General features: G+C 39.3%; 1 protein-coding gene across 4 annotated transcripts in view; it reads left to right on the top strand.

Annotated features, from left to right (window-relative positions):
- The window catches only part of LOC131077964 (serine/threonine-protein kinase BLUS1), a 121,703-nt gene extending 98,099 nt beyond the window's left edge, over positions 1-23,604 (top strand). For 2 of the 4 annotated variants that reach the window (XM_058015570.2, XM_058015571.2), the window contains one exon: positions 22,646-23,564. In XM_058015570.2, coding sequence (XP_057871553.2) covers positions 22,646-22,729 — 84 coding nt within the window. In that variant the 3' untranslated portion in view covers positions 22,730-23,564. Of the gene's footprint in view, positions 1-22,645 lie in introns of all 4 variants that reach the window. The other 2 variants (XR_009113689.2, XM_058015572.2) reach the window with 2 other exon arrangements.
- The last annotated feature ends 1,083 nt before the right edge of the window (positions 23,605-24,687 follow it).

The raw sequence follows: 24,687 nt of genomic DNA on the forward strand, positions 1-24,687 counted from the left end.
TAAAAATATGTAATCACCAACCAGCAATGAAACAATCACCCTGTCTAGAGAATCAGGTGAAACTGCCACATCAACTGGCTCAAAGTACTCACTAGGAGTAACATCACATAACTCATCCACGTCAGCTATCTGATGACAATCAACCTGTGGATCAATTGTCGTCCCACTCTACTTGATAAACTGAGATGGATAGTGGGTAAACTCCAGCTCCATCCTCGTGAAATTCCGAACATACCGACACTTAAATTCCGAACATACCGTCCAAGTGTCAACAACCACTGTACACCCACGACTACATCTATACATCTGAAGTGAAGCAACCCATGTAGGATCCACGAAAGAAAGGTACTACACATGTCTATACCATGATCCCACACAAACCACCTGTAGGACATAAACTGCTCCTGGCGCTCTCCTCTGATATAAGTTCCATATTATCTTAATATCTGGAGCAACATACTATAATCCCTATAAGATGCTGTATCAAATGAATCAACACCTGGATCCCAAATAAAACTAAATCCACATCCATCTGTCATGAAGAGACAATGATAGTAAGAGGCATCCTCGATACCGTGTCTCTCTACAACCACTATGAAACTCTCACACCTGTGATAACTATCCACAACAACACACTTGCTAATCCATGCATCATCCTTCCCCCATGATCTTGGATGAAGTCTCTGTGTCAAGGAGATGAAAAACTCTGATGGTCGCTGCTCATCATAACGGTTGATTGTTTGTTGATCCTGCAAACAATCCATCCCAAACTGCTGGATCAGGTGCTTGCAATCAATAACTCTATCCTCTGAAGATGGGAGAGCACTATCGCAACACGGATAGTATAAGTCCCGAACCAACTCATATCTGCGAGCCATCTGATCATCTACAATCGGACTAAAAGAGAAATGAAGTGCACTCCTCGCGAGGTAATCTAAATGGACTCTCGTAGGCTCACTCAATGGCTCTGTGTCATAATCTTGTCCATCAAACTCATCATGACTCCCACTGCTCTCAAACCATGAATCCGAAGACAACTCATATGTCTGAGATCCAAAATCCAAAATACACCTCAACTGAGCATTGTGGCTCTGCGGTGAAACATACTGGTTTCCCTCGTCAACTATAAGAGGTGTTGTAGACACCCAAAATTGTCATGTCTAATTAAATAAATATTTTTATTTATTTAATTATCTAAGCCTAATTCTTCTATTAATTAAATAAATCTTTATTTATTTAATTAATTCATTTATCCTCTTCTAGCCTTATTTCTCATTTAAATAAATACATTTATTTATTTAAATTATTCCTTTTCCTAAATTAAATAAATATCTTATTTATTTAATTGATCTCACTCTTTCTATTAATTAAATAAATCTTTATTTATTTAATTAATTCATTAGCTTTTTCTACCCATGACACATGTCATTCATCTCTTAATTCTTACACTACCTACCCCTTTCATTATTTTATTATTTTTTTTTACCTCCCCTCTAATCATAGCCTACCTCCTTTTACACCTCTCAATCTTATCCCTCCATTTCTTATGGTGTCTTATATATAAGGAGATACTTCCTTCATTATCAACCCTAACTAACCACTTGATCAATTGACTACTTGGCATATGCGATCCTACTTGCAACCACATTCCGTTCTTTGTTGAGCTCTTGTGCACATAAAATCTGAGAGCAAATATATCAAGCAAGATCAATGGAGATAGGAAGAATGGAGATTCAAACCCTATTGGACATGTGATGGTAGAATCTTTGTGATTTCATTTGATTTGCATTGTCTTAGGTAATCTTCATATGTTATGGTGGATCTTTGTTGTTGTTAGGCTAGGGTTTTGTGGTTGAATCCATTTAGCCTTTCAATATCGTTATTATTGTTATCCATTTTCACCATATACAGGTGTAAAAGAAGATTTGCTTTCCAGAGAAGGAAACAAGTCAACAAGAGTATCATACTCCCAACCAGCTGACAAACTGCTAGTCGCCTGTGAAAACAATGGAGTAATATCGTGAGTCAAATCACAACTCTCTGGTGAATCTCGCAGTGTCACAGTAGAACACTGTACTGTATCTGTCGCTGATGATGTCTATGCCACTCTCAATCTATCAGAAAGCTCCTCCAATCTGGAGTTCGCTTCCTAAAGGGACAACTGGGTATCCTCCCATTCAACAACAGTCGCCTCAAGCTCCTGAGAGAGGATATCAACTTCCTCCTCTTCCCTCAACAAAGCACCATAACTAATAAAATCCCTCTGAAGGAGTTAATCTCGGTCAGCCACTAACTGTAAATACTCATGCTTCAGTATCCCAATGGCTCCATAAAGAGCATGAAACTCTGGTAAGGAAAAATCACTACTGCCCTGCTCATCAATCATGAGGGTGCTCCAACTATGTGTAGCCAACAACTGGCGAGCGACATCGAAATACTCAATAACTGTGTCTATACTCCTGTCATCAACCTTGAGTTGTCCAATTAGGTGATGAGGAGTTCGAGAATGTTGGCTCTCTTGTAACTGTACAAGCTCAAAATCTACATTGTGGAAAGAAGTTGTATCTGTATCCTGTACCTCTCTGTAGTCAACATCGTGTATGCACTCGGCCATGGATACAACCTCATCCAAAGTATTGCTGCTCTGTGCCTTTGAGAACACCACATCCGTCAATGATGATACTGCTGAAAATGCACTGTCATCACTCTCTTCTGCATCCCATGTGTCCACACAACCCACTAGCTCATGATCCTGGGGTCCAGTGCTACTAAGAGAACATACTGGGCTGGATTCTAAGGTCTGATCTATAAAATCAGAATCATCATGATATGAGTTCCCAACATTCAAAGCATCATTGGTACCCAAATTTTGAATACCTTCATGTGACAACACATTGGCACAATCTTGTACAAGTGTAGATATTGATACCTCAAGCTGATGCAAAGGTACCTCATTGCTGTCATGAAAATCAGAATTGCTAACCTCTAAATCAGTTGCCTCTTGGGAAATCCCCTGCACGGAAGGTGAAGACAATTCATTATCCAAAGCTGTTCTAATGTCTCCTAGAGTTGAATCCACATGTCTAACAAAACCATCACATAAATTCTTGTCCCACTCATCGGAACTTGAGGGCACCAAAACATTCTTATGTAGAGGTATATTACCCCTAAATGAAAGTTCTCTCTCCATTCCTGATTCCTACACCCTTGATTCTTCTTTCCTTCTTTGCCACTGATCTGAAGTTGTAGCTACCAAGTTATCCTCGTCTACTCCGGGTACACCCATAAATTATGTGAAGGAAAGGAGCTCACGTATCATCTTAGGAAGAGAACAATACTGATGATAGCTGCTCATAATTGTATCATTAAATATCTTGGCAGGAGGCATCCTACTTTTACGTGTTGGAGAAGATGAAACTTTTGAGTGCCCATCGTATTTACCTGTAACTAAACTGATATCTCGACAAATCCCGGAGGTCGAAATAAAGTTTGTTCTCCACAATTTTGGGACTTTGGCCAACGTATTGTCTTACCAGCTGTCAACTGTAAGCATAAATGTGTAGGCTGACAACTACCTAGTTGCTAATATGAATTATCAAAACCTTTTATCAAATACCCAGATGCTGGAATGAATTATCAAAACTTTTTATCAACTACCTAGATGCCGAAATGAATTATCAAAACCTTTTATCCAGTACCCAGATGCTGAAATGAATTATCAAAACTTTTTATCCAGTACCCAGATGTGACAATTTCTCATAAACCCTATAGGCTGGCAGGATGTAGGCTCTGATACCACTGAAAGATCCTTAGTGGATCCCCTTGCTGATCCGCTATAATTTTTAAAATAATAAACTATATTTTTCTTGTGATTTTGCTGATGGTCTTACAGAATAGAGAGAAGTTGCAGAATGTTTGGTTTCTTTTTGTATTTTTTTGAATATATAAGCAATTAATGAATAAAGAACAACAAATAAGGAAGGAAGTTGAAACAAGTAAGAACATTCAATTAAATCAGAATTGATACAAATTGTACCAAGCAGATTTCTGATTTATAATATCCAGATCATTCCCTATGCATTGGGGATGTGCTTACATCCAAGAATGGTGCCAAATGAAGGGTAGTTGATGAACACAAACCAAGAACACCAGCTATGGCTGAATGAAAGTCTTCACCACTTCCAGCGTAAAGTGTATCTACTGTAATGGTGGCATCAAGCTGAAACAATCACGCCCCAGCTGGGAAATTCAACCACCCTGCTGAAACCCTCACCAAGCAATCTGAATCTCCACAAGGAATAGCGCATACACTCTGATCAATAATGCCAATGCCAAAAGAATCCACTGCCAATCAATAGCTGAGGGCTACGTCCCAGCCAGTACCAATCATGGGGTTTGCGTCCCAGATTGAAGAATTGCTCTACTAGAGCAATATCGCACCAAACAAGTTTTCAATATGTAAAAGATAATGAGAAATTAGGTTTACTTCTCCTTATATCTTTTTCCTTCCAAATCGAACCCTAACTATATATGAAAAGTGTGCTTTAATATAAAGTCATATTTCCCAATATTGGGTGCCCAAGTATAGAAAAAACACCACTTTTTCAATATAAAATAACTCCAAGCGCCAAAAGGACCTTGGCAAGTGAAAATCATTTAGAAAAGTTCAAGACCTTTCCAACGAGCTATAACACATGGGCATACGAATCCAGATGAAGCCAAAAACCTCTTATTACTCCGAAATGGCTATAGACATAGCCTTATTTAAAATATTAAAACGCTAACTTAGGAAATATTTAAATATATTAAAAATATAACCCAAATAGCTATAGAAAGCTCGAAACACACCAAAAGCCTGAAACTGAACCTGTCACCTGTCTGTGCCTGATGTTGGAAATCATGGATCAACTGGCAGTCTCATCCCTAAAATCTAGGGATGCTCCTAGAAACTAGGAAACACACCCAAATCTCCTGAAACTGAAACCATCTGAAAGGTATGAACAACCTCACGACTGACAACTGTCACGACCTCCTAATTTAGGGATATCCCCTAAAATATCGGAACTGCTCCAAACTGGCTCCAAACTACCTGTAAAGCCAAAATCCAGTCACTATATGCAATGAATGAGTCCCAATCAACCTCTGCTAGCCTATGAGACTCCAATGATAGGCCAACTCCTTCGTCTCTGATGTCCACTCTAGAAAGGGGACATGATACATCGTATGCAAGGTTGGATTGAAAACCAACTCGGACAAGGTTTGGGTGATCGTGGAAATGGAGGCACTAGCGGATGTCACTGGAGTGAAGTCCTTTCTCGGACACATTGGGTACTATAGGAGATTCATCAAGAACTTTGCTCGCGTGTCGTACCCACTGGACAAACTGACACGGAGAGGAGAACCATACGCGTGGGGAACGACGCAAGAAGAAGCATTTCAAGAACTAAAGACACGATTGGTGGGTGCACCAATTCTTATGTACCCGAACAGGGACAAGGAGTTCCATGTCCACGTGGACGCGTCCAACTTTGCAATCGGAGCCACATTGGCACAAGTTGGGGGCCACGGAGTGGACCACCCGGTTTACTTTGCGAGTCGGTTGCTGTCAAAGGCTGAAAAGAACTACAACACCACGGAAAGAGAAGCCTTGGGGATGGTGTATTCGGTCTAGAAATCCCGACACTATCTTTTGGCAACACCATTTACATTTTATGTGGACCGCTAGGCGTTGATGTACTTGGTCAACAAGCCGATAATCCTACGACGGATCGGCCGGTGGTTACTCTTGCAAGAGTTTACATTCAATATCATTGTCCGACCCGAGAAAAGCTATGTGATCGTTGATCAATTGTCAAGGATCAGGTCTGGTGAGCCGACCGAGGCAGTCAACGAAGACTTTCCGGATGCTCATGTATTTCAAATTGCTATCTTGCCTGCTTGGTACACTAGTGTGGGGGAGTACCTTTCAACGTAACAGTTTCCAAAGGAGATGCCGCTAGGAGAAAGAAGGAAGCTGGTGCTCCGCAGCAGGACGTTTCAATTAATCAATGGCCTCTTATATAAAATGGGACTTGACCAAGTCCTACGACGTTGTGTTGTAGAAGAAGAGGTTCAAGACGTCTCGAGGGAAGCACACGAAGGGCCAGCAGGAGGACATATGGGGCCGGATACAACTGCCAGGAAAGTGTTGTTGGCAGGACTTTGGTGGCCGACACTCTATAATGATGCTTGGGAATGGTTGATTAGTTGTGATACGTGCCAACTGGCCGGAAGGTCACTTAAGAGGGATTTCATGCCAGCACAGAGGGTTGTAGGGAGTACGCCCTCCTCTATGGAACCAACAGTACAGACCTTGGAGGGAGGTGCGGACATGGCAGAGGATGACGCCTCTATGGATACATGGTTGTGTCGCTATGCAGCTCCCCCCTGACGCCAGTAGGACCACCGCCCGTATCCCCACGACCACCTCCGAAGGCCATTGTGGACTTGGAGAGGGATAGTTCTTCTCCCCAACAGGAGAACACCAGGACACTGCATGAGACAGAGGGGTTGGGAGAGGAGGCCCCTCAGCTAAATCTGCAGATTGGGGACTCTACGGAGAGCCAGCCAAGTGGGATGGGCCAATTTTTAGCCGAGGTTGAGGCATGTGTTTGGCGGTGGGCGACTTCAGCGCAAGAGCGGACTCTCAACCCACTAGCCTTAGAGGGTCTCCTTGCATTTGCCACAGGGGGCTACGTCGAGGCATTTGGCCAATGTTTTGAGGATAGGGGTTGGCCTGAGGTTGAGCTCCCTGTGATGTTGGAGGAGTGGCAGCGCTCGGGGGTGGCTGGAGAGAGTGGGATGCAGTCCCTACTTAGGAGAGTGGAGCAGTCTATTCGAGATGGTTATTATAAGCTCAGGCAAACTCAACACAGTGCGGAGACGATGCGGGTGGCCGCCCTAGCAGCTCGAGCGGAGCTGGTCACCCGTGTTCCACCTCTTGAGTGGGAGCTTGCCCAACAGCGGGCTAGGGCCAGTAGCCTGGAGGAGGAGTTGGCAGCTGCCACGAGTGAGCAAGCATTGTTGGAGACTCGACTCACTTTTTTTCTGGATGAGCTTGACGGGAAACAAAAGGAGCTTATGTGAAAGATCCCTGATGGATCTTTTAAGCTGACAGACTGTAATTTTTAATTATTTATTTTAAAATAAATTCTTCCTGTTTATTAAATGATCTTTTAGAGAGAGACAGAAGTTGCAGAAAGGTTGTGTCTTTTGTTTTTGTTTGTATTTTTCCAGATATAGGTAAACAATGAATAACAACAGCAGCAAATATGAAATAGGCTGGAAAATAATGTGCAATAATATAATAATCAGCCAATCCAGAATAGCTACAAATCGTACCAGGCAAAATACATAAATGATATGCCAGCAAAGTATCTACCAACCAAAACAATGTTGCCGGCTGCAAAAAAGACCATCCACGCATAATGAAAAGAGATGGCTGATGAATACCAATCAGCAACCCACGTGCTAGCTGGAAGGAGGCCGTACGGCTACTGCAGTCACGTCTAGGCAGCCAAGGAACTCCCACGTGCCAAGCAATATACCCAATGTCCAAAGCCAAAGCTCTTCCAATGCTGAACTTGCACTCCAATCAAAGTCTGAAACCAAATGAAGCTGCTGAAACATTCTATTGGGGTTTGCATCCCAGTTCTCTAGAAATCGCTCCTCAGAGCAAATTCACAAATGCCAAGTTTGAAGATGTAAAAAGATAATAAAAAATGAGCCAACATCTCCTTTTATCTCCCTCTCAAAGCTACTCGAACCCTAAAGGAAGAATATGCTTTTACCTTTATTAAATAATGGCATATTCTTAATTAAAAAGGCCTTTATGTATAGGAAAAACACCCCTTTCGTCAAATAACAAAACTCAAGGTGCCAGAAGGTCTCCGGATGATGAAAATAAGTTATAATAATTCAAGACCTTTCCAACGAGCTATAACACATATGCCTGCCTGACGAGAAGAAGCCAAAATCCCCTTATTACTCCAATTAGCTATATAAATAGCTTTATTTAATTAATAAGACGCTAAATTAGGAAATATTAAAAATATATCCCAAATAGCCGTATAATGCTCATCTGACTCCACAAGTCTGAAACAGAGCCTGCCACCTGTCTGTGACTGTTGTCGGAAATCATGGATCCTCGAGCAATCTTGTCCCTAAAATCTCAGGATGCTCCTAGAAGCTAGGAAACATACCCAAATCCCCTGAAACTGAACCCAAGGAATAGTCTCATGGTAACCCATCCCTGGGTACTGTCAAATCCTCCCAAATAGTAGGAATAGCCTCCACAAAAGAAGGAAATGCCTCCTAAAATTAAGGAACTGCTCCAAACTGGTCCACTACTGCCAGAATACCAAATCCCAAACACTAAATATCCTCACTGAGTCTCTATCCACCACTGTCAGCCTACAAGACCCCAAAATAAGCTGACTCACATGTCTCTGCTAGACAGAGCTAAAGAGGGGACATGGCAATCCTCCCCTCTTGGAGATGCTTGCCCACAGGCAACTGCAAAGCTGGATGCTGCAAAATAGACTTACCCTCCCAAGTGGCATCCTCTATGGGAAGACCTCTCCAGCGTACCAAATACTCCCAAATCACCCGGTTTCTCAGCCATCGTTCCCTCACCTCAAGAATCTCCTCAGGAACCAGAGTCAATTTACCTTCCTCATCCATGGGAGGCAAATCGGGTGATGCTGTAATATGTTGTCCCAGGGCCGCCTTCAGGCATGACACGTGAAACACATTATGAATTTTACTGCTAGGTGGTAACTCAACCTCATAAGCAACCTCTTCAACTCGCCTAAATACTCTATATGGTCTGTAAAAGCGAGGTTTGAGCTTCTCAGCTCCCCATAAGCTATTGTTATAATTTAGACTAGCATCATGAATGAGGTTGTAAATGTTATTATACCAATGCCAACCAAGGATATCGATCCCGATCTCAATGTCCATCAAGTCGTCATATCTCTTCACACTCCCATGCAACTCAAGAGCTGATGTAGACCATGATAAATCTGCAAGTGCATGGGAAATCGCAGTAGGACAGCCACTAACTACCGAAGAGTCAAGGAAGATTGAATCACCAACCAACAAACACATAGCTGGCATATCACATGAAATTTGTGACACATCCAAAGAAGAATTGTAGATGCTCTTATCACCAAACAAAATTGTTTCTTGGGTAGTTGTTCCACTACGAATGATATCCATAAAGTCACTGTGCTCATCCATGATTGCATATCCTTCAAATTTGTGATCATCATGAAAATCCAATGATGCAATAGGTGACTCCTCTAAAAATGGTTTGCAATCAACATACTTACTTTGCTTATGCTCAATCTCTAAGTCTTCTTTTCTTGGAAGAAAGTGTGATCGAAGATATGCAACTCTTTGTTGTCTTGCCTAATTTAAACGTTTGTGGCGCTCCTTGATTTGTTGTAAGTGCTGCCTTGTCTAGACAAAAAACAACTTAACCTGTTGTGCTCTTATTAGGCCCCCTTCATTTAACCTTCCAGACTGTTCTATCTGAGCTGCTCCAAAACGCATAAAATCAGTCCCATGGTGAGATGCATCATCAAGCTTATCGCACAACATGAATTCACCTTGTGTAACACCCATGGTAGAATCTCTAGCACTCATCTCTTCATGCTTAGAATTTGCATTAACTTGAAAAAGAAAAGGTATTTTACTGCTGTTATAAAAATCAGAATGACTGTCATGCATCTGTGCCATGTCATCAACTCTTACGAGTACCTCTTTATTGAAAATAACACAAGCATTTTGAGTGCTATCACTTATAGAATATCCTTCATTTGTTATTCCATGTATCATGGTGGCAAACTCTCGAGAATGAGAATGTACACAACTGTTGTCTCTAATCAGAATTTTGGGCTCCTCCTTTATACTTTCTTTCGAATCATCAAACATCACCAACTCTTGACTTGTCCCATGTCTATCTTCCCAAAATTGAATGCCAACATTAGATGACTCGATAACATTGTCTTCTACATGAGTATGGGCTGCTAGCTCACTGCTATTACCTTTCCTTGTGTTTCCCTTGAAGTCTTCAACACTGAATTGTACCTGCACACTCTTGGCTGCCACATCTTCAACAATAACCATTAGCTTCCTTGGCTCTTTGTTCACTGCTGATATGCCTATTGTCGGTGTGTTATTGATTTTTCTTGTCTCAACTGAAGTACTGCTGTCAACATCAACTACAAACTTAGCATAAGATAAGTCTTGCTCCTCATTATGTATGGAGTAGTGTATGTCACAAACTTCTTTAGACTGATTTAATACTGTTGTTTTGATATAAACAAATCCAGTCCTCTTGGAAGAGACATCATCAAAATAACCATGCTTAACCAATGTATCATGTATACCAACATTTGCAAATTCAATTTCACTATGTGCTCCATGAATAGGAGCTGCAAATTCATGTAATTGAAAGAGGATGATGCTGCTGTCCTTAATCATAGACTTAGGAATGATTGTAGCCTTTCTTCCATTACCTTGGAAAACTTCAATGCAAGAGTACACTTGCATACACTTGGCAGTCCAATCAAGTAACATATCAAGACTTGAGATTAGGACATCCTTACACTCAAGCAAAGTGTCAACATCATAAAGGTGAGACATCAACATACAATCTGATTTGTGTTCTTCTCTAACTGCTACTATAAAATCAGATTGTGGGCAAATAGAAGTTCCCACCACAACGTCATGCTTATTTATCCTTTCATAAATGTCAACCATGCTATAGTTGTCTTCACTATCCTTCTTGGATTTGTGCCCATATGAAGTCAAAATATTTATGTCCCAATTTAGGAAATCAGAATTATGTTCAAACCTTCCCAAGGTGTCTTCATTGCCATTCCTTGTATTGTTCTTGAGGGTAGGGTCTCCTTTCATGAATGTTGACCTATGAAGTGTACCCTGCTGCAAGTAACATGGATTTATAGCTTCCATAGCTGCCTTTAATCTAATCCATACCTTCACCTCCATGATTGCTATGCTTTTCCTTACCAATTGTCTCCAAGGTGTGGTATGCAAAACAAACCAAACATTATCAAAATGCAAGATCTTCTTAGTAGACAATCTCTTGGACTCCATAATAAGCTCTTTAAGATAAAATGCCTCATGTGACCTTAATAACTGTCCTTTCATTGTAGATGATGCATGATTAGCCAATTTGAAATGAAATATGTTCCATTCCACACAAATGCATATGTCACTTGTGGTTAGTCCATCAAGTGTGTAAATATCAGCATTAATGTTTTGAGTCTTCAAGGGGCTCTCTAAAAGAGGGAAGTCATAGACTTCATAAGGCAAACTAGACCAAACTGAATTTCTTGAATTATACCTCCTTTCTTCTTCACACAATGTAACATGCTCTTCTTGTGGGCTTACCTCAAGAAGCTTTTCCCTTGTAAGCTCTTCATCTACACATTCTTCCCTTGGAAGAAATAACGATCTAATGTATGACTCTCTTTGTCTTCTTGCATTATCAAGCTGATTGCATCTTTCCTTGAACTCTTGCAAGTGCTGTCTTGCTTGGGTAGCAAGCATCTTTGCTTGCATAGCTCTATCTAACCAATCTCCATTCAACCTTTGGCAATGCTCTATATCTGCTGCCCCAAAGTACACAAAATCTGAGTTATGATGGGTTGTTTCATTCATGCTAACCTCTGATTTTTCTTCATGCATGGAATTGGTTTCAACAATAGAGTCAACTAATTCACTAGAGAATGCATCTGTTTCATGTAACTCAACATTCATTCCTTCAGAGCTATTTCTACCATCATACTCTCCAATGGAATCCACCTGTAAGACACCTTGCAAGGATGTAGAAGTCTCATATGAATTATTCCCTAATGCTGAGATTTTATTTTCACCAATCAAATCTTCCTGGCTATCAAAGTCATCAACTAATTTTCTGCCAATCTCATTTGCAGACATCATTTCCTTTGCTCCTCCACTACTTCCTTGGTTCTCAAATGATTCATGTTACCTCCTTGGTTGATGACGTGGACTCGAAAGCATCAAGTCCTCTTCATCGAGTATTCCCATGAATTGTGTGAAGGAAAAACAGTCACGTATCTTTTTCGGAAGGGAACAATACTTGTCATAGTTGTTCATAACTGTATCATTCAATGTCTTTGCAGGAGACCTCCTCTTTGTACTAGTTGATGAAGTCGTACCCCTAGAGTGTCTGGAACTCCCTGAAGGTGTTTGTTCAAATTTTTTCCCTGTTTGTTTATTCTTAGACAACCTTGTCATGATGACCAATTTGGTCTGCAACCAAGCTTTAATATAAAATCAAACTACTGATCTTCACCCAACAAGCTGGCAAGATCAAGGCTCTGATACCACTAAAAGATCTCTGATGGATCTTTTAAGCTGACAAGCTGTAATTTTTAATTATTTATTTTAAAATAAATTCTTCCTATTTATTAAATGATCTTTCAGAGAGAGACAAAAGTTGCAGAAAGGTTGTGTCTTTTGCTTTTGTTTGTATTTTTCCAGATATAGGTAAACAATGAATAACAACAGCAGCAAATATGAAATAGGCTGGAAAATAATGTGCAATAATATAATATTCAGCCAATCCAGAATAGCTACAAATCGTACCAGGCAAAATACATAAATGATATGCTATCAAAGTATCTACCAACCAAAATAATGTTGCCGGCTGCAAGAAAGACCATCCACACACAATGAAAAGAGATGGCTGATGAATACCAATCAGCAACCCACGTGCCAGCTGGAAGGAGGCCGTACGGCTGCTGCAATCACGTCCAGGCAGCCAAGGAACTCCCACGTGCCAAACAATATACCCCACGTCCAAAGCCAAAGCTCTTCCAATGCTGAACTTGCACTCCAATCAAAGTCTGAAACCAAATGAAGCTGCTGAAACCTTCTATTGGGGTTTGCGTCCCAATATCCAAGCCCTGGGGTTTGCGTCCCAGTTCTCTAGAAATCGCTCCTCAGAGCAAATTCACAAATGCCAAGTTTGAAGATGTAAAAAGATGATAAAAAATGAGCCAACATCTCCTTTTATCTCCCTCTCAAAGCTACTCGAACCCTAAAGGGAGAATATGCTTTTACCTTTATTAAATAATGGCATATTCTTAATTAAAAAGGCCTTTATGTATAGGAAAAACACCCCTTTCGTCAAATAACAAAACTCAAGGTGCCAGAAGGTCTCCGGATGATGAAAATAAGTTATAATAATTCAAGACCTTTCCAACGAGCTATAACACATATGCTTGCCTGACGAGAAGAAGCCAAAATCCCTTTATTACTCCAATTAGCTATATAAATAGCTTTATTTAATTAATAAGACGCTAACTTAGGAAATATTAAAAATATATCCCAAATAGCCATATAATGCTCAGCTGACTCCACAAGTCTGAAACGGAGCCTGCCACCTGTCTGTGACTGTTGTCCGAAATCATGGATCCTCGAGCAATCTTGTCCCTAAAATCTAGGGATGCTCCTAGAAGCTAGGAAACATACCCAAAGCTCCTGAAACTGAACCCAAGGAATAGTCTCATGGTAACCCAACCCTGGGTACTGTCAAATCCTCCCAAATAGTAGGAATAGCCTCCACAAAAGAAGGAAATGCCTCCTAAAATTAAGGAACTGCTCCAAACTGGTCCACTACTGCCAGAATACGAAATCCCAAACACTGAATATCCTCACTGAGTCTCTATCCACCACTGTCAGCCTACAAGACCTTAAAATAAGCCGACTCACATGTCTCTACTAGACAGAGCTAAAGAGGGGACATGACATTATGGAGGTTGTCCATATGGTGAAGCAGTCGAGGGAGCGGCAATTGGTCGCTGAGAGGGATCTTTGCCACCGTACACAACAGGTATACTAGCTGCGAGAGCAGATGGCAGCCACACCAATGGGCCCTTCTTCATCAGGGACGCCCTTTGTACCCCCTCCGTCTTGAGTTTCTTTTTTTGTATATGTTACATCATTCCCATTTTGGTTGGATGTCGTCCGGAGACGACCCTTCTTTTTGGGGGGGATGATGTCGTCGGGTAATTATATATGTGTTAATTTGTGTGTTAAAGGTCGGCGGTTAACTTGACGGTTGCTGACAGTTGGCACCGGGTAACCATGCCAACACCTATATAGTCGTCCTTGTTTCCTGTTTGTGGGAGGATAGTACAAGCTTGATGTTATTAATTAATAAAGATAATTAAAGATTTAACTTTAACGATAAGTTATTAATTTATAAAGATAAATTAAAGATTTAACTTTATCGTTATTTTAATTTATTAAATAAAAGGACAATATGTCGTCCAATATGAAGTGAATGTTTTATTTAATTGAATGGGGCCTTTTTGGGACTTGGATGCCACATGGGGGAAATTAAAGTGATTTTAAATTAAATCAAAAAGGCAAAGGCAAAGGCAAGGGGGGCATAGCCTTTTGGAGAGCTACAAAGGCAAATATGAAGAGCTCATTTTATATGCTGGATTTGATAATTTGATATTCTTCTTTGTTGGAGGAGCTGGTTCTTCTTGAAGGTTTGTGAGGACGAAACCCCTTACAAGCAAAACTTTTCACGTTGGTGAGAGATCCAATTTGGAGGATTTTGGTGGTTTTATTCAGGAATCACATTGGAGCTTTAATGGTGATTTGATTTGATCTTCTTCTTCAGTTTCAGAGTTGCTGGTTGACAGACATTATTCATAGTTGCTGATTGAGGAAGGGTTGGAGGAGTTTATTGCTGTTCATGCTTTGTATTGGCTGGCCATACCTTCCTACTTGCTGGTGTACATTTTCATTTCTGGGTGTGAGATTTCCAGAAGTGGGCGCTTGGGATTTTGGTGTGGATATTTGATATTTTATGGCACTTCGAGCATTGTTTGATCAGTCTTCATGTAATCTAAGTTGGAAGCATTTGTGATGGGCACCTAGGGTTTCTAGATACGATTTTTTCTGGTTATTGCTGCTGTAGTTGTTATTCAACATTAGCAACAAATGGTTATGTCAGATAAATGTTTGTAATAAGAAATTAATCATCTGGGTATCTTCAGTTTTACTTCTGTGTTGTACTTTTAGAATATAGCTGGTTATGTGTAAAATTCCCCAATTATAGTTTGATTGTAAAAGAAGATGTTCTACTAATACGGACAGGAAAATATTTACACAGCACAGTCAAATATGACAGAACATCTTGATTGGCTAAATTTGGATCCTTCTTGTTTATTCATAGCATGGTGTTTATGTTCTATCTTTTAATTACCTAATAAACTGTACAAGTATTATTCCAGACATTAACTCCAGTGTATAGAATATTTTGAAGGGAAAGATTTGTTGAATTGCACCTGGTTATTGGACTGCGGTTGCTATAGTGGATTTCCCGCAAAACATGAATTTATAGTGTAAGCTACTTCTTCATACGCTGGACCCATAATAGATTGCCCGTGCGAGCCAGAATATATTACTGCCGGTGCCGGGAATTTGTTGTGTTGCGCAATCAGTGAACACGTTGCAAATGATAATGTGATCCTCTTCCGTGTTTGAACTTCTAACACTCTGCAAATGATAATCTGATCCTCTTTTGTGTCTGAACTTCTAACACGTTGCAAATGATACTCTAATACTCTACCTTAACACTTGCTTGCGTAACAATCAGTCTACTCCCTGTTCGCATCCGATGGTCCTGGGCCGGAAAGCAGTGATCGTGACTTCAGACAGTTACTCGATATCGGGTGTGGTGGTTTCTATACCCCTGTGGCAATATTTATATAATCACGCTTCACACTACTTTGTTAGGCCTCTGACAATGTACACGGAGTGCTCGATCTCTGCGGAATTTAACTCGCCACATAGTCGCACAAATTGGTTGCGTCTACAATCTTTGCCAATAGGAAATGCGAAATCTCAACCAGTAGGTCAGTAAGATACTGACGAAAAGTTGGGAATTCCCTGGATGAAGCGGTACCACGCTCACATGGAAAACAGAGGATTATCGTCTTCTTTGATATCTTTGTATATATCCAATCCGTATTCTGTCGCTAATGAATGTATCTTCCTCCATGCATCTGATTCCAATAGGCCAGATTGAACCGACAAAGGGAATCCAATCTTCAATGGTTGATAACGTGTAGTTAATCAACGTCAATCTCCGGGTCTGATAATTTAAAAATTCTTCTCCACCATGATATCTTCAATATCCCGCCTATGCCTTTTTATTCTTCCCGAAGTAGTTTCATCAACTGCTTTTGTTGCATTAACAATACAAATTAATATACAAATTAATAATATTAATTACTTATATTAATCCCAAGGTAAAGTATTAGTATAAAAATAATTAATATCATGAGCTTAATTTGCATTGTTTATATCTTTATTTGGGGAACATTACAGTCTCCCCTGCCCAATGTTGCTTGCCCACAAGCAACTGTAATCCAGGATATTGAAGAATCTGCTCATTTTCCCAAGTAGCATCATCCAATGGTAAATTCTGCCATTTAATGAGGTATTCCCGGATTGTCCTGTTCCTCAATTGCCGATCTCGAGTTTCCACAATCACTTCGGGAATCATTTCTAGTTTCCCTTCTTCATTCAGTGGTGGTAAGTTCTCTGATATTGTCACCTGCTGTCCCAAAGCCTTTTTGAGACAAGATACATGGAATACATTATGTATTCTACTTTCTTCAGGTAATTCCAATTCATATGCCACTGCGCCAACTTTTCGGATCACCGGATATGGCCCATAAAATCGAGGCTTCAATTTCTCTACTCCACTTTGTTTGAGAGTTGACTGCCTATAGGGTTGCAGTTTGAGGTATATCAATTCACCAACTTCAAAATGGCGTTCAACACGCTTTTTGTTTGCATACAGTTTCTGTTGATTCTGAGAACATTGTAAGTTTTCTTTAGGTGCTTTCAATATATCTTGGCATTCCTGAAGCATGTCTTGGGATTTGGGGACATTACTCCGAACGAGGGCCAGATCAATAAAAGAAAGTGCATCATACCCATAAAGTGCTTTGAAAGGAGTCATACCGATAGATACATGATGAGTTGTGTTATAGCAATATTCACCCAAATATAGCCAACGGACCCATGCTTTCTGATTTCCTGAGGCATAATTACGAAGGTAACCCTTGATCCATTTGTTTACTATTTCCGTCTGTCCATCGGTTTCTGGATGGTAACTTGTGTTGTGATTTAACTCAGTACCTATCAATCTGAAAAGTTCCCCCCAAAATATACTCAAAAATCTTTTATCTTGGTCATTGATGATATTTTTTGGTAATCCATGTAAACGGAACGCCTCTCGGAAGAAAAGTTCTGAGAGCTGAACAACTGTGAATTCTGTAGTAATAGAGAAGAAGTGTGCAAATTTAGTCAATCTATCAACCTCAACAAAAATGCAATCTTTACCTTGAGATCGTGGTAAGCTTGTAATGAAATCCATAGATATACTTTCCCATTTCTGTTCCGGTATAGGCAAAGGCTGTAATAGACCCGCTGGAAACATATGCTCTGCTTTGTTTTGTTGACAGGTGATACATTCTTTAATATAACGAAGAACATCATATCATTTACAACCTTATATTTGTCATCTTATACATTACCATCTAGCAAATCACAGGCAAAAGGGTCCTTTGAGTATTCTACTAGCAATAAAGATTTCCAATCTGCTGTTACTACCGAGAGTGCATTGAGTTCAGGCCTTCTAGATAAAGCATCTGCAACAATATTATTTTTACCTTTTACATACTCAATCTTGAAATCATAAGCTTGAATCTTACTAATCCATTTTTGTTGCCTGTCATTTAAGTCTTTTTGTCCCAAGAAATATTTTAGACTGTTATGGTCAGTTTTCACCACAAATCTACTACCAACCAAGTATTGTCTAAATTTTGTCAATGCATGCATGATTGCCAACATTTCTTTATCATAGATAGAATACAATTTTTCAAGTTTATTAAGCTTTCTGCTTTCATAAACTATAGGGTGCTTGTTTTGCATTAAAACTGCCCCTATTCCATCACCCGAAGCATCACATTCCAACACAAAAGGCTGATTAAAATCTGGAAGAGCAAGTACTGGACAAGAACTCATTACCTCTTTAAGCTTCTCAAATACCCGTTGAGCTTCCTCAGTCCACCTGAATGCCCCCTTTTTGGTAAGATCTGTCAAGGGTGCCCCAAGCTGTGAAAAACCTTTGACAAACCTCCTGTAATAATTGCATAGACCAAAGAATCCCCTTAGCTCCGTAAGGTTCCGAGGTGGTGGCCAATCCAAAATGGCTTTTATTTTTTCTTGATGAACCTGTACCCCTGTTGCACTAATCATATGCCCTAAATACAAAATTTCAGTCATTCCAAATTCACATTTAGATGCCTTTGCACATAGTGATTGTGATTCCATAATACCTAGGACTATATCAATATGTTTCAAATGCTCTCCCCAAGTTTTGCTATAAATCAGTATGTCATCAAAAAATACTAACAAAATTTTTCTTAATTGTTTGTTAAAAATATGATTCATATAGGACTGAAATGTTGCCAGAGCATTTGTTAGACCAAACGGCATTACCAGGAATTCATAATGACCATAATGAAAACGGAAAGCAGTCTTATGAATGTCTTGTTCTCTTAATTTAATTTGATGATACCGTGATCTTAAATCAATTTTAGAAAAATAGATAGCACCATGCAATTCATCTAACAATTCATCAATTCGAGGAATTGGATACCTGTTTTTGATTGTTTTCTTGTTAAGAGCTCTGTAATCAATACACATCTGAAGTGTTCCATCCTTCTTTTTGACCAACACTACAGATGAAGCAAAAGGACTAGAACTAGGTCTGATATGTCCCATATCTAATAACTCCTTAATTGCCTTTTCTATTTCATCCCTGAATGTTTTAGGGTGTCTATAAGGAGTAGTAATCACTGGTTTAGCACCTTCTTCTAATTCAATAGTATGTTCAAAACCTCTATCAGGTGGGACTCCTGGAGGAATGTCATTAAAAACCGAATGATGTGAATCTAATACTGTTAACAAATCAGCTTGATAGGATTTAGATTCAAAACCTGATACCTTGTTGGAAATTAAACATTGTGCTGACCATGCCACATCTCCATGTCTGAAAATAGCTTCCATTCATTTCGCATTGACGATCCTGGGCCCACTATTAGACATACCACGAAGGACTACTTTCTTATCATCAATTTTGAAAGAGAATTCCATTCTTTTAAAGCTCTGTGTATATTCATCTAATGTTTCCATCCACTGTATGCCCAGAATAACATTAGTGTCAGCCAGATCAATCACATAGAAATCATCAGTAACAGTGTAATTGGCAAGAGAAATATTCAATTTAGGAACTTTAGGAGTGCTAGACAAATTAGTTCCACTTGCTACTCTAACATCAAATCCCTCATGTTTTTCTGTCTGCAAACCACGTTTTTCTACGAATGCTGCATCTATAAAATTATGAGTAGAACCGCTATCAAGCATAACAATTACCCGCTGTCCATTCAAAACTCCTCTAACCCTGAAAATATTATAATGTGGGGTTCTTGTCATGGATGCTATGACTCCTCCTCCTTGTTTAGTACCTGTTTCTGACTCAGTATTTTGATGTGTTCGTTCTATGTTAGGATCAACATCTTCATCCTCACTGTCAGACATAACCTCGATATAATGAATTTTCCCCTTCCCTAAACATTTGTGCCCCGGCTGCCATGCTTCTCTACAACTGAAAAAGATTTTTTTCCTTCTAAGTTCTTCTCTTTCCTCCTTATCTAGCTTGTTTCTAGGGACATCATCTTTGTAGAAAGGTTGTTTGTCTTTTTCCGGTTTAGGGGGTGGTCCTTTGTTAAAAAAATTTCCTTTTGAAGATGGTTCTAATTCCCTTGCTTTTTTGACAGCTGTTTGTAAAGTAAGGGGGTTTAAGGATTTAACCCACCCTTTGAGGGAATCACACAATCCGTCTATAAATATCACAATCTTGTGCCTTTCAGAAATTTCAGTGACTAAAACTGCCAATTTTTCAAATTCAGAGATATATTGTTCAACAGTTCCAGTTTGCTTAAGTTGAGTCAGATCCTTAAGGTGTAGTTCAGGATCCTTAGAATCAAACCTATCAATAAGTTTCTCAGTAAACTCAACATAAGTGCCTATCAAATTGTGGCCCAAAGTTATTTGCCCATGATGCCACCATTCATGTGCTATACCGTCAAGGTGTAATGCAGTATATTTAATTGCCTCCTCTTCCAACATAGGGTTTAATTGGAAGTAGGTATCTAATTTTTGCACCCAAGCCAGAGCAGTTGTTTTACCTGTTCCGTCAAAATAAGGAATGGACATTTTTCCAATTTTCCTTTGCAATTCACTATTATTTCCTCGCTGTCCTCGTGGCCTATGTTTCATTCTGACATCTAAATATTCTCTAAATGTCATTGTTGATCGGAATTCTTCACTGGAATCTAACCAATCCTGATGTATTTCTACCTGTATTTCTCTTATTGTTGGTTCATTTTCAGGTGGCTGGTTTCGAGCAGTAAATGTAGGCATAAATGGTCTGGCTGTTCCTGTTCTTTCTGGCTGATTATTAACTGACTGTTCATCTCTACCCCCATTATTTCTCCCATTATTTTGATGTTGATTATTCTGCCTTCCATTATTTTGGTGCTAATTCATATTATTGGCCATAAACTGGGTCATCAAATTGGTCATTTTGTTAACGTTATCTTGCATATCTTGCTGACTTCTGATTAATGCAACCAACAGATCCCTATTGTTATCTGGGTCTCCCATGTTGGTTTCAAAGATAATTTCTTCGTCAGTTTATGTGTGGCTATCCTCAATTTCAAACGGAATGGACGTACTACTTTGTGCTAAAGGAAAGTTTGTAAATCTGTTTTGACGGGCCCTAGTACTTCGGAAATAATAATTTCCTTGGTGCATACTCTGCTGTGCATTAAATTTTTCTGAAAAATACCCTACAGGCTGGCAGGATTTAAAGCTCTGATACCACTGTAAAATTCCCCAATTATAGTTTGATTGTAAAAGAAGATGTTCTACTAATACGGACAGGAAAATATTTACACAGCACAGTCAAATATGACAGAACATCTTGATTGGCTAAATTTGGATCCTTCTTGTTTATTCATAGCATGGTGTTTATGTTCTACCTTTTAATTACCTAACAAACTGTACAAGTATTATTCCAGACATTAACTCCAGTGTATAGAATATTTTGAAGGGAAAGATTTGTTGAATTGCACCTGGTTATTGGACTGCGGTTGCTATAGTGGATTTCCCGCAAAACATGAATTTATAGTGTAAGCTACTTCTTCATACGTTGGACCCATAATAGATTGCCCGTGCGAGCCAGAATATATTACTGCCGGTGCCGGGAATTTGTTGTGTTGCGCAATCAGTGAACACGTTGCAAATGATAATGTGATCCTCTTCCGTGTCTGAACTTCTAACACTCTGCAAATGATAATCTGATCCTCTTCCGTGTCTGAACTTCTAACATGTTGCAAATGATAATCTGATACTCTACCTTAACACTTGCTTGCATAACAATCAGTCTACTTGCTGTTCGCATCCGATGGTCCTGGGCCGGAAAGCAACGATCGTGACTTCAGACAGTTACCCAATATCGGGTGCGGTGGTTTCTATACCCCTGTGGCAATATTTATATAATCATGCTTCACACCACTGTGTTAGGCCTCTGACAATGTACATGGAGTGCTCGATCTCTGCGGAATTTAACTTGCCACACAGTCACACAAATTGGTTGCATCTACAATCTTTGCCAATAGGAAATGCGGAATCTCAACCAGTAGGCCAGTAAGATACTGACGAAAAGTTGGGAATTCCCTGGATGAAGCGGTACCACGCTTACGCGGAAAACAGAGGATTATCATCTTCTTCGATATCTTTGTATATATCCAATCCGTATTTTGTCGCTAATGAATGTATCTTCCTCCATGCATCTGATTCCAATAGGCCAGACTGAACCGACGAAGGGAATCCAATCTTCAATGGTTGATAACGTGTAGTTAATCAACGTCAATCTCCGGGTCTGATAATTTAAAAATTCTTCTCCACCATGATATCTTCAATATCCCGGCTATGCCTTTTTATTCTTCCCAAAGTAGTTTCATCAACTGCTTTCGTTGCATTAACAATACAAATTAATAATATTAATTATTTATATTAATCCCAAGGTAAAGTATTAATATAAAAATAATTAATATCGTGAGCTTAATTTCCATGGTTTATATCTTTATTTGGGGAACATTACATTATGAGCATTGTGATTGCAAGCTATTTCACTTCTATTTGCTGTTATGAATCTGTATATCTTGCAATATATATTTCTGGACTTTCTATCTTCTTCTATCAAACTGAAGCAAACAAACAAACGCACAAAAAAAACAAAAAAACAAGGGTGCACATTACAGACTGGCACCCGCATGCACACATTTACATCCTCACAAGCACAAATGCACACAGATATACCCATGTACATGTTACTCTATTTTTGTTGCATTCCTTTTGATTTGTTCCTTAACTTGTGTATGTGCAGTTACAACGACAATTGGATGCTGTTTACAGTCGGGAGGAAGAAGAGAGGAGCCAAAAAGGGCGAAAAGAAAAGGAAGGGAATTGATGCCTTTTTTGTTTGCTGCAGACGGTTGTAATTTTCCAAGGAAGCTACAGTGGTAGGCTGTGCTGAACATGTGGGATATAGTGGTCTTCAAGCTGAGTGCTTCGCGAATTTCGACGATCGTTCATGTTCAATGCATATCACATTGTTTTGACTTTTTGTGGTGTTTTCCTCTTTATTACATTTAATTCATTTGGAAAGTTGGACCAGAAGGCAACAAACAGCCAACAAGAGCCTCCTTTTGCATTTGTATCAGCGTAGACATCAAACAGCAGGCATTTTGTACATTATTAACCACAGGATTTCCAGGTGGACTGTTATTCATCCGTTTTGGCCTGTTTTTATCACTAGGCGTATATCTAAAGCTCATGCAGTTTCATCTCAACTGCAATCTGCACACTTACATCATTGGATATATGTTCCATTCTTCTGGGGATAGAGCATTGCAACTCAAGAATTGTTGAGATTTTTAGCAGCATATCAGCATGCCTGTAATGGTAATTCAATAGCAGTTTTGCTGGAATGAATTCATAGTCAGTTATATGTAAAATGTGCACTGTGCAGTCTATTGCAGATTTAGTGTAATTTGATTTGTATGAATAAGTTGATTATTGTCATTGCCATTGTACAGTTGCCTCATGTGCTTTCCCAGCTGTACTTTGAACTTTTGAAGGGCAGCTAGCTTTTGGGAGATTGCCAATTTGAGTCTTACGAAACTCATGAAATAAAAAAGAGTGTTTAACACCGCTCTATTTTCATTGAGAACATTATGGTCCATTGAAGCTGAATTATATTAAATGCTTTAGTCAAATGCAACAGTTTTCCATTCGAGTAGCAATGTGAATCCTTGTGGGATGTTATCTCGGATCATTTTTGAATGTGAGTGTGCTGTCACAAATAGTATTTGTATGACTTTCAATTAAATGCGAAATAGAATATTGCCCCGAGGAACTCGAAATAATATCTGAAGTATCATTTCTTCATTCAGCCTAACTTTAGAGGTGAGAAGGTGCCCTGTATTGAATGTTCTACTTAAATAGTTTGCTATAGGTTGAAATATAAGGAATTGATGGATTGACTCATGGCCCACACTTTCTACACTTAAGTAAATCTATTGCAATATTGGCTTTTAGTTGATTTGAAAGACCAAAATCTGTATCTCCAAACCTGTCTTACTCAGACCCGAATTCAATTGCAAATTTTGCTAGTTACATATGAAATAGCCTAGTATTTGCTTTGTCATGTTTCATTGAGAACAGGCTCATCAGCAGTCTCTTAGTTGTTAAAGTTCGTAAGAAATATTGCCAATCAGCTTAATTATCAATATGTTGTTATGATACTTACAGATGTTTTCATATTATGAACACTTCAACATAATTCTGTAAATGTGTGATTAATACCAGTTATAAGAGGGATACTAGAATCATAGTTACAAAGTTCTTTTAATATTAAGAGAAGTTTTTGGTTTATGAAGTGGCTCATCTTGTGTGATTGCATGGTCGGAATCACAGCTTGACATTTGATTTGTACCATTTTCAATGCCTTAGCGAAATCAGAGGGAAAGTATTTGCTGAGATGCCGACTAATTTAAACAATGGTTATACTAGGAAGCATTAAAGTATCTAAAGATGATGTCAAAAAATTTGTAGTGGCCATTTGGACACAGCTAAATTTCTTAGCATGCAATGGCCACATTGTGTTCTTTTAAATGTGTTATTATTCTTTATTCAACAAAGGCTTTGCATTGAGTACAAGCTAGTTCGAGGCAATCTTGTGTTGTTTTCAGGCACGTGGAAGTAAATCAAGATAATGATGCATTAGCTATTAGCTGGTTAAGGCACATGCAAGGGACAACAAACAAATATGCTGTTGTCTGAGCTAATTTCCGGTATCTTGCAGATATAAATATGAAAAATAGCGAATTAGCCATTTTTTGGTTTAAAAGTACACGCAAACAACGA

Source organism: Cryptomeria japonica, chromosome 5, assembly GCF_030272615.1.
Source record: "Cryptomeria japonica chromosome 5, Sugi_1.0, whole genome shotgun sequence".
In the NCBI taxonomy this organism is placed as follows: domain Eukaryota; kingdom Viridiplantae; phylum Streptophyta; class Pinopsida; order Cupressales; family Cupressaceae; genus Cryptomeria; species Cryptomeria japonica.